Consider the following 11,259-nt stretch of genomic DNA (forward strand, 5'->3'; position numbering starts at 1 on the left):
AAAAAATAAAGTATCAAGGTTAAATCTTTTGATTCCAGCACGGTACCACAAATAGATGTTCAACTGTCATGTAAGTCACTGTAAGGGACGTTTTATGGTCAAACAAAAGGGAAAAGCGTACATCACAATGAGACCGAACATCAGTGGAAAGGATATTGATACTCATAAGTTCCTGGTGGGGAGAGAGAGAGGAGGGCTGAGCAGGGTCTTCGTGACATCTCCAAACATGTCAGCACAGCACATTGGACAGCACAGCCCTGCCCTCAGAACCAAACCTCACGATCAACAAGGGCGAAGCTGTTTCCTCTTTACCCCAACAGCAACCCGTCGTCTTTAAAACGAAGGAGAGTCCTTCCCTCGGGAGGCTGAGCTGTCTGCAGGTGTCCTCTCCATAGGAGCCCTCGCGTCGTCTCATCTGATCCCCAATCTTTGGATTTAAACCATGACCGTTTCAGTCTTCTCCAACCTCGGGTTTATCCGCTCCCTGAACGTCCTACTTCTGATGTTGACTGGTTTGAGCCTGAGCAGTCCCATCAGGTCCCCTGAGAACCGTCACAGGGTATCAGTCGGTAGGGATGTGGGTGTTAATCCGCTACTTGATGCACAGGACTTTCTCAGCCACTTTCTATCCACAATGAACCTCACAGAGCTGAGGCCCCAGACCAGGCCCCTCGCTGCCCGCAAGGAGCCACCAGAGTACATGCTGGAGCTGTACGACCGGTTTGCTAACGACCCCACGGCTGTGCCCTCGGCCAATGTTGTACGCAGTTTCAAGAACGAAGGTACAATTTTTTTGTTTTTTGTTCAACCTTACATAAATCACAGGAAATGTATGTAATGCACAGAAAAATAAGAACTTTTTTTTTTCAACCAGTTGAAGGATTAGCACTCAAATCACTGGATCTTGTTTGACATTGTAATAATTTCATGATATAAAATTGGATAACATTGATTTATGGAAGTCAAAGTGCTACAAATTTCAAAGTGTTAATAGCTTAAATTGAAACAATGAAGCTGCATCTGACTAAGTCTTGACAATTTATGAATAATATGATTCAAACCAAAAACATCTATTATGTGTATTCGATACAAGGGTATATATGAATATTTAACATCGTTTAATTTGACTTTTGACTCCACAAATTGATATTTTGATTTCAGATTCTTCCCCCTACAGTATAACGTCCAGGGGGGTGAGGATACACCCGCTGCTATTCAACATCTCAATGCACCACCATGAGCACATAACAATCGCCGAGCTTCGCCTGTTCACCCTGTTTCAGAAGGCCCAGAGACCACATGCCGGCATTGACTGCAAGGTGACCATCTACAAAATACACGAGGGCGTCGTTTGGACAAAAGAGGTGAGGAGAGAAGGGAGAAGGAGGGATAAAGAGGAGGTGGTGGAGATGAAGGATATGGAGGAACTGGTGACAAAGCATATCCATGCCAAAGATAACAGCTGGGTGTCGTTTGATCTGACTCATGCGGTCGCACTCTGGCGGAAGTCTGGGTGTTCGACTCACAGACTGGAGGTCCATATATCGGGCCTGGGGTCAGAAGAGGAAGGGGCCACGCGAGGGGTCACAGAACAGGTCGGGAGGTCGGCCGAGATCGATATCGACAGGAGCTTGGAGGGGAGACACAACGCGGCGATGATCGTATTCTCAGACGATCAGACGAGAGACCGCAGACAGGATAAACAAGAGCTCGGCCAGATGATCGAGCACGAGAATGACCTTCCTGAGAACGTGGGCCGGAGCCAACAGGCTTTCTGGGGCCACGGTAATCACAACAGTGGCAAGGCCGACCAAGACGGGCCTGTCACGCAACCGCAGTCCAACCTTATCTACGACACGCCCCCGCGAATCCGTCGCAATGTTAAGAGCGAGCCGTGCAAGAGGACCCCGCTCTTTGTGGATTTTAAAGACATCGGCTGGGACACCTGGATCATCCAGCCTCTGAGCTACGAGGCGTACGAGTGCAACGGCGTGTGCAACCCGCCGATGACCTCCGAGGTCTCCCCCACCAAGCATGCCATCGTGCAGACGCTGCTGAGTGTGAAGAGTCCAGACAGAGCCTCGCGTGCCTGCTGTGTGCCCACTAAACTGGAGCCAATCTCGCTTCTTTATCACGATAACGGGGTGATCACTTTCAACCACAAGTATGAGGGAATGGTGGTGGCAGAGTGTGGCTGTAGATAGTCCTACACAGAGACTGTGCACTGATGTCATCTATCTATCTATCTATCTATCTATCTATCTATCTATCTATCTATCTATCTATCTATCTATCTATCTATCTATCTATCTATCTATCTATCTATCTATCTATCTATCTAAGATCTATACAGCGGTGTGTAAAAACACAAGTCTAGACTAGTTGTAAATTAGGGATGGACACAAATCTCTGCTACATGATGTAAATTTGTAATTGTATAAAGGTAAATCAGTTTTTATTGTATAATGTTGAATATAAAAGCTGTCTGTCATGATTTATTATAATTATTTGCCTTTTTTTTGTGTTTTAGAATGCTTTTGGATGTGTTCCACATTTTATTGTAAATTAAAATGTTGCACCAGTCCCATTTGACACAGTGACAGAGCAAACGAAGATGAGAAATGGAAGCTGTGATAGAAGATGTCTGAACATCCTGGTAAAAAAAAAAAAATGTTTTTCAGATGAAGTGAGCTCCGTGTGATTCGGGGCGAGTCGAAAGGTTCAATACCACAGATTTCATACCAGTTAAAATCACATTCTTCTGAATCATTTGGAAATGTGTGTGTAAGATAAAAGCACAAAAGATGTGTGCGAGGTTTCACTCTGACAAAAGTGAAGTTTGCACTTATGGGGTAATTTCAAAGGGGTACTGGAACAGAATATACTTAGAGTGATAGACGAGCCATCTTATTGCAAAATCTACATGCATTATCGCTGACTTATTATGGAGCTTTTTCTAACTTTCTATTTTCCACCTGCATTTTGCCAGCTCATTCAAACAATGATAGACACCAGATTACAATGATTTGCACTACTTATAAGATGCTGAATGTTTTTTAAATATGATATATCTCTTAAATGTAAGAATTGTTTATACATGCTGCAGGTTTGTTAATGCTATTTGCTTCTGTGCACTGTGATATGATGGAGCCATTTAAATATATTTCCTCGTATTTGCTTGCCAAACTTGCAGATGATTTTCACAGTGTCTTGGAGCTTTTCATGGCTTCTTGTCCGACAAATGAATAGTTTCTCTTACCGAACATCAATTGCTGTGAAATCTTCCTTCACATCGCAGCCATTCATATCCTGCTTTTGGCTCTCACACCAATATTAATGTTACTACAGTTGTACAAATAAAACATCTAAAAACAAACACAGCCACTGAGCAAGTTTGGATCTCTTGTGCACCCTCTTTCGTTGTCAGGTAATCACAGCATTCCCTACCTAACAACCTTAATCCCCATCCCTCTAGCGCCACATGCCTGGCGGGCCTCTCTCTGCCCGCTTCCATGCCACGGTGATAACGAGGTGTCAGAGCCTGGAGTCCTGCAGACCGTCACTCAGGATGAGACGCCACTCCAAGTGGCAGCGTTTGGGAGGTGAGGTGGTGTCAGATTCCTGGTCTCCAACGCCAACATGCTCTATTAACAATCCTCCCATCAGGTTGCCTGGTGCCCTCTGAACCCTCCCACTTCCCTTTTCTGACACGGGCATGCTGACGCCCTTATCGAGGCCACGGCAACAGTACAAATGGAAAAATGACATGTCACATCATCACCCAGCCTCTGCTGTTAACAGTCGGAAGCAGATAACAATAATGGAATAACACTGTTGAACTTTATAACTTAATAGGATCCTCCGTCAGCACACAGATTTACATAGGCCAAGCGTGCCGGGCAGAGATATCGACTGGCAGTGAACAAATTGATTTCCCTCTGTGGACCTATTTTATTAAATTGAAAATTTGAATAAAGTTCCAATATGCAAAGCATATTCCTAAAATATCCCTTACTTATTGATCCACATGAGAATTTATATTTTCTTAAGTTTGAGGACTAAAACTATTGGGGAGAGAAAAAAGGGATAAATCTTATTTATGATTTATAAAAAGCCAAGACCTTCCCTATGTTATATCTTCAAGTCCGGTATTTGTAAAGCACATTTTACACACTTTGACTCTCCTTTTGACTTAGAATGCAACTACAATATCTTGCCTTTATAGTTCAATATATTAATGACAATCATTATAAGAATGGTAAAAACATAACAAAAAAATACAACCCATTTTCTTTTTTGCCAACTTGAACTGTTATATTAACTAGTATGTTGTTACTTGTTGTATTTTATGGAAAATATAATCTAGAACTGCACCTATCGTGTAAACATTGACAGAGCTTCAACAAAAATACAAAAAGGAAAAAAATACTCCTGCAAAAATAAATATATATACATATAATTGTTCTTTTTAATTATGATTACATCAATTACTATTTAGATACTGTAATGATGATACTTCACATGGGCTAGATTTTTATTTAAAGGTAGAGAAATCTATGACTCACCACAATTAGAATTACTTTCACTGTTAATGAAACGATACATTAAATGATACAATATCTGCTTTAAAAAATGATCACATCCCTTTAACAAACACTAACATGGTCTGGAAAAGGGATCCACCCAGACTATATGTCAACAACACAGTTGGAGCGGGTTCATGTAATGGCAGCTTTGTTCACAAGGCTGTTGTTGTTCATGGGAGGTCAACATGAAATCATAAACACATGGTTAATCTCATTGGGTGATATGGAAGAGAGAGCGTGAGAGAGATTTGGACAGGGGACCGTTGTCATTACTGTGATGTCACACTATGTTATAACCACAAGGGGGAGACTTTATATTTCAGTAAAAACCCATCACGCCACAAAATCTTTCACCTGAATTATGTTTTAAAGAACATAACCTTTAGGATAAGTCTTGTCCAGATAAATGTTGAGAAGACACTACTAAGCATGCACCCAGCAAATATAAAATTATATTACAACCAACTTATTTCTATGGTGACAAACATCTTGTGCCATGAAGACACTGATTTGTACAAAAAAAAAAAGATGTCAATCCAGCTGCGGGCTCTCATTGCTTCCCCATTCACTCCAACCCTTTCTGAAAATATACTCAGAAGGCTACACTTTGCAGCTTTCAGCCCAAGAAACCAACATGCAGTCAAATAATTACGACAATGTCTTTTAATTATAGAGCACGTTTCAAGCCATCAGCACTAAGTACTTAATACTGCACGATTTTGATTCAGGAGCCCTCAGCAGCGTCTCAACATAAGTTAACAGCATGGTTACTGTATTAATACCTGGAGATAGACATTTTGAAATATATATATATATATATATATATATATATATATATATATACAGTATATAGATGTATGTGTCACACACACACACACACGCACACACACCAGCGCCACGCCTGTAACATCTACGCGTGCATGCGCAGTGGGATCGAGGTGGGTGGAATTTTGGTTTATTTTCGTGGCCAATTGACGAAAAACGTGTTGTTATATTATTATTATTAAGCACTTTTTTCTTTTGCCGTTTCAGTGTAATAAAGCTAACAGGTAAACGGGCATGCGTGTAGTTCATATGCTTGTTGTTTACCATTTCACGAGCAGGGGATTTGGGCCGTCAGAGGAGAAGGTTAGCCAGCGAGCTAGCGTGAAGTTGAGGGTCCTGCAACGCTAGTTAGCTGTTAGCAAGCTAGTCCAGATGCCGTTAATGCAAGCTCGTTAACGACACACAGCGTGTCAAAATGTAGGTAGCTTGAACATCTCACGTATCGTCTTGCATCACTGGGAGTAACGCGACTGCGCGGAGAAATAAGCGTGAGTCCACAAATCGGTTTGAGGTAATGTTAGCTAATGTATAGATGCGGTGATTAGCGTTAGCTAGCTATCGCTCACGGCGTTCTACGGGAAGCCCAGTGACGGCTAACGCCAACAGAGCCACTCGACACTAACTGGGCAATGTTAGCTGGCCTCAACGATTGTACACCTACAAAACATGTGTTATTACGATTAATAAGTGAGCATCACATTCAGATTAGGTTGGGTTGCACAGCGAGCTCCCGAGGCATTGTTAGGAGGGACACACTGCATGTGTTTATGAGTTAGCTTAGCTCTCCCAGCTGGGCTAACGTTAGCTTCGCTTGTTGTGAAAACGCTCTTAAAACCTACATTAATGTTGATTTATCACAATCCTAATGTGATAAACCGACTATGGAAGTTGAGGAAAACACGGTCACATCAGTGCCGTACGAATATTTCGTGTTGCATTCCAGCCTAGATGTGATGTCCATGTTTGCAGAGGAAACCCGCTGAGAGTTTCTGCACGACTGACCGAGCTGTAATGATAAGGAAGAGTGGTTGTCAAAGTGTAATGTTGCTGAAGGCAGAATCCGCGTGATTGTAAACACATGAGTTATTATAGCTGGTCCCTGTGTTATTTTTTTTTAATGCCATTTGTCATTTTAAAGGGACATTAGATTGATTTAAGAGATCACGTGATGATCCATCCTCTTTCTGCATCTGGCATTAAGCCAGGTTGATACACACATTGTTGCTTTTGGATGGTTGGCATAACATCTGAACTCTCAGTAATAACACACTTGTTCTCTCTGTTTTAGGTTGCTACGCTTGGGCAGCGTCAGAAATACAGCATTTTAGCCTCGACACTCAAACTGGTAAAGTCATAGAGGATACAACTTGAAAGTCTCCCCAAGGTTGAAACCTAAGGAGCAAGATGTCAATCACGAACACTCCCACGAGCAACGATGCCTGTCTGAGCATTGTGCATAGCCTGATGTGCCACCGACAGGGAGGGGAGAGCGAAAGCTTCGCCAAGCGAGCTATTGAGAGTCTCGTCAAGAAGCTGAAGGAGAAAAAAGACGAGCTGGACTCCCTCATTACAGCCATCACTACAAACGGAGCTCATCCTAGCAAGTGTGTAACCATACAGAGAACTTTGGATGGACGCCTACAGGTATAGTAGCAGATATACTGTGTGAAGTTGGTTTAATATTTTGTTCCACATAATTGTAAGAGAAAACAACAACCCCATCTCATTAGATCCACCTGTCTGTGCTCTAGGTTGCAGGACGCAAAGGTTTTCCCCATGTTGTTTATGCCCGACTGTGGCGATGGCCTGATCTGCACAAGAATGAGTTAAAACATGTGAAATATTGCCAGTATGCCTTTGACTTGAAATGTGACAATGTTTGTGTCAATCCATACCACTATGAGAGGGTCGTCTCCCCTGGCATTGGTAAGTAAGCATCACCGGTTTGTTAGTCTTGACTAACATTTTAAATGCATGGTTCGGCACTCCTGATACTCCACATTCTTAGCGATAATATTATTCAGTGATCTGATTGACAAAATAACAGCATGTGTTTTAATTCTTACTCAGAATATTGATCTACGTTAACTGATTGATTGACCTATCTGTTCTATTTTGGGTTTTGCAGACTTGTCAGGGCTGACCCTTTCAACCTCAGGTAAGGAGGTACCAAAGTTTCCCTGTTTTCTAACTGAAGATTTTGTGGATCAATCTTTCATATGCCTGTTGTCTTCATGCAGGTCCACTCATGGTCAAGGATGAGTACGACTATGACAATCAGCAATCTCACTCAAGCTCTGAAAGCCACATGCAGACAATCCAGCATCCTCCATCAAGACCCGGTCCACAGGACACGTTCATCAACCCTGCTCTGCTCCCCCCATCGGAGGGCGGCAGTTCAGCGTCAACCTCCGCTTTCACCACCATCAGTGTTGGACCCTCAAGTGAGACAATACACAAGAGATTATATTGATGCCACATATAATAGAAGATGCACTCTGTGCTCTTTTTTGCCAATGAGAAATACATTTATTCTACCAAGGAAAAAAAATGTAAAATTATTACATCTGTGTAATTATATAATTAGATTCACGTCGGACACTTTTTATGAGGATTGATGAGTTTGAAATTTGAATTGGGCAAAGTTACTTTAATGCCACAAACATGTATTTGTAGTATTTAGCTTTATCATCTGATCTACCTTACAGACGCAACAATTTAATGCTTTTTATTTACAGATCCTACCCCTAATTGGAGCCGAAACAACAGCTTCACCCCTGCAGTGCCTCAACATCAGAATGGGCATCTACAGCATCACCCCCCCATGCCTCACACAGGGCATTACTGTGAGTGAATGGAAATTCTCCTCAAGCCCTTAAATAGTCCTAATCCTTTCTTTTTATCTGATGGAACCTCCTAAGCTGTTTTCCACATTAAAGATCATTTACCAGATGTAAAAGTCTTAAGTGACATAGGTGTTGTAGATCAAAGCTCCACCCCTCTCATTTCATGAACTCATTTTAAGCACAGTTACTGCATGATCTGTGCTGCATGACAACGTGTCAGTCAAAGTAATGTTGACATGTTCTTGCAGGGCCTGTTACCAATGAAATTGCATTCCAGCCACCCATATCCAATCACCCTGGTGAGCATCGAGCTGCAGATGGAAGACAATCCACATATTTTCAGTAATCAGTGTAACCCACTTGACTTGTGGTTGTCTGTTGGTTTGTTCAGCTCCAGAATACTGGTGCTCCATTGCATACTTTGAGATGGATGTCCAAGTCGGGGAGACGTTTAAGGTGCCGTCCACATGTCCGATCGTGACTGTGGATGGCTACGTTGATCCCTCGGGAGGGGACCGCTTTTGCTTGGGCCAGCTGAGCAATGTTCACAGGACGGAGAACATAGAGAGGGCCAGGTACTTCCCCACATGATCAGTGATAGTGATGGTAACACAAACGGTTGGTGATGTCACTTTCTGACTGTGTTTATCACTTTATCCCCTCCTCTCTGTCCTTTAGGCTCCACATCGGCAAAGGCATGCAGCTGGAGTGCAAAGGTGAAGGGGACGTGTGGGTGCGCTGTCTGAGCGATCACGCAGTGTTCGTGCAGAGCTATTACCTGGATCGGGAGGCTGGACGTGCCCCCGGAGATGCAGTCCACAAGATCTACCCCAGCGCTTACATCAAGGTGAGATTGCAGTACAAAGGTCATGGTAGAGACCAAGGAGGTGTTATGTCCATTTGCAAATTCCTGATTACTCTTAGCACTGGCTGCAGTTACAGTACATGCACACCAATGAACCAGTCATAATGTGATTAAGGCTCTAATTTAAGTAAGATTGAACTACGGTAATAAAAAAAAAAAAGCTCTAATTTAATGAAATTATGCTAATATTAGTTGGAGTAGCCATAATCACAGTACATTATGTGCAGCGTTCAGTTGTATTATTCAAGGAAATTATTTCCCCATGTATAAATGTTCAATGTCCTTCGGATTGAAGCATTTGTCTTGTCCCCTGCTAGGTGTTTGACTTGCGTCAGTGCCACAGGCAGATGCAGCAGCAGGCGGCGACGGCTCAGGCAGCAGCTGCAGCCCAGGCAGCAGCAGTGGCTGGGAACATTCCCGGGCCCGGCTCTGTGGGAGGCATCGCTCCCGCCATCAGTGAGTTCATACTGCTGCACTTACCCTTCAACAAGTGTGTTATTATGACTGCACAGTGTTGTGTGCAAGATAATTACATAACGGCATGAACAGAAACCTGCCGTGTCTGTTAATTATAAGGAAAATGAAAGTGGGATATGGATAGTTATGTAGTCAGCATATCTTAACTAAATTGGAGTTTAACTATTTGAATTTAGCGATTTGTGTTGTCTGTGCAACTGTGTAGGAAAATGTAGGTACTGGGTCAGGATATGGTATCAACAATATGAAATGACCAGGTTGTGGAAAGTAAAATTGGCCCAAACTTAGTATTTGTCTTTGGTGTTAGGAAGTTGATGTATAGTGGCATTGTGAGATATGTATGATAGAAGGGATTGGATAATTGCTCCGAAACTCAAAAGCATTGGATCGTGTGTTTCACACTATGAATACTACACGTAGTTTTTGATTTAGAACAAATAATGACCACATTAACAGTTTCACATAGCTAACACACCATTAAACAACTAACTAATTTACATAATGAATCTGTTCTGTGGGTTTTAGTTTGAATGCAGTGAGACACGTGAGGCCTGATCTGATTGAGAGATATGCATATGACAGTAGTACTACTACCCAGTATATGCTCAAACTTTCACTCCAAGAGGAACTTAGCTAACTTATCTCTGCAATCTTTGGCCTTTCGTGCCACATTGATCTAAAAGTTGCTGCCTGTAATCCCCCCACAGGTCTGTCTGCTGCTGCAGGCATTGGGGTTGATGACCTGCGCAGGCTGTGCATCCTGCGGATGAGCTTCGTGAAAGGCTGGGGGCCCGACTACCCACGGCAAAGCATCAAAGAGACACCGTGTTGGATCGAGATCCATTTACACCGAGCGCTCCAGCTTCTGGATGAAGTTCTGCACACCATGCCCATAGCTGACCCTCAACCCCTTGACTGAGTTAAAAGACACAAACTGTACAATCAAAGAAAACAGTGGGACTGTACTTTTTAACCAACCACTCCACCTATAGCCCCGGGGTGCTGGAGGAGGACTGCAACCCCAGGGACGCTGAGTAGATTATAAGAGGATGAATAAGGACATACAGGCCGGCAGTATACTCCAACACACTGCTTTCAAATCCAGCACTGCAAGCGGTTACTAGTACACCGAGTGGAACTCCAGGTCTGTAAGTGTCGGAGACTTCCAGACAACAACTGGAGGAATATGTGAAGTTCCTGCAAACATGCGGTCAAGAGGCTCAAATTGGAACTCGAAAATGGCATGAAGCGAACAAGGCTGTGTGTCTCTCAAATCTTGAACTGTTGATAACAAAAAATATTCACATTGATATGAATTAAAGAACATTTCCACAAGGTTTTTGACACACAATTCCCTTTTTAATGCAATTTCTTAAGAGGGCAAACTATTTGACTTGAAACCAGTCAAGCGGAGTACAATGTGATGCCTCGTATTGGATGAAAACTTGTCTGAACATACTACGTCATTTCAGTTTGAGTATACTGCCGATCCAGTTCTCCTTCATTGGCTCTTTGGTGCTTATATGGCTTCATGTAAGTGGAGTTTTTCACCTCACAAATCATGGACATTTATGAAAACCATGTTATTCATTACTTATGCTCGTGTTATATGTAATCTTTAATATTTTTCAATGCTGGTAGTCCTTTGTTTGATGTTTAT

The 11,259-nt window shown here is 42.6% G+C and overlaps 2 protein-coding genes across 3 annotated transcripts; both read left to right on the forward strand.

Moving 5' to 3' along the window:
* The first annotated feature begins 229 nt into the window (after positions 1 to 229).
* bmp10l (bone morphogenetic protein 10, like) lies at positions 230 to 2,504 on the forward strand. The gene is made up of 2 exons (XM_084035253.1): positions 230 to 782; positions 1,162 to 2,504. The coding sequence occupies exons 1-2, from the start codon at positions 443 to 445 to the stop codon at positions 2,202 to 2,204; spliced, it is 1,383 nt and encodes a 460-aa protein (XP_083891379.1). The 5' UTR covers positions 230 to 442; the 3' UTR covers positions 2,205 to 2,504.
* A 2,996-nt stretch (positions 2,505 to 5,500) lies between these two features.
* smad4a (SMAD family member 4a) lies at positions 5,501 to 10,535 on the forward strand. Of its 2 annotated transcripts, none has more exons than XM_084034507.1 (11): positions 5,501 to 5,524; positions 6,700 to 7,055; positions 7,163 to 7,337; positions 7,540 to 7,569; positions 7,652 to 7,855; positions 8,150 to 8,257; positions 8,506 to 8,556; positions 8,649 to 8,832; positions 8,936 to 9,104; positions 9,440 to 9,578; positions 10,307 to 10,535. In XM_084034507.1, exons 2-11 carry the CDS (start codon positions 6,816 to 6,818, stop codon positions 10,516 to 10,518), a joined length of 1,512 nt encoding a protein of 503 aa, XP_083890633.1. In that variant the 5' UTR covers positions 5,501 to 5,524; positions 6,700 to 6,815; the 3' UTR covers positions 10,519 to 10,535. The 2 variants fall into 2 exon arrangements, with proteins under 2 accessions (XP_083890633.1, XP_083890634.1); XM_084034508.1 differs by lacking the exon at positions 5,501 to 5,524 and adding an exon at positions 5,724 to 5,899.
* Positions 10,536 to 11,259: the final 724 nt, after the last annotated feature.

The sequence above is a fragment of the Eutrigla gurnardus genome (assembly GCF_963514095.1).
Source record: "Eutrigla gurnardus genome assembly, chromosome: 19".
In the NCBI taxonomy this organism is placed as follows: Eukaryota; Metazoa; Chordata; class Actinopteri; order Perciformes; family Triglidae; genus Eutrigla; species Eutrigla gurnardus.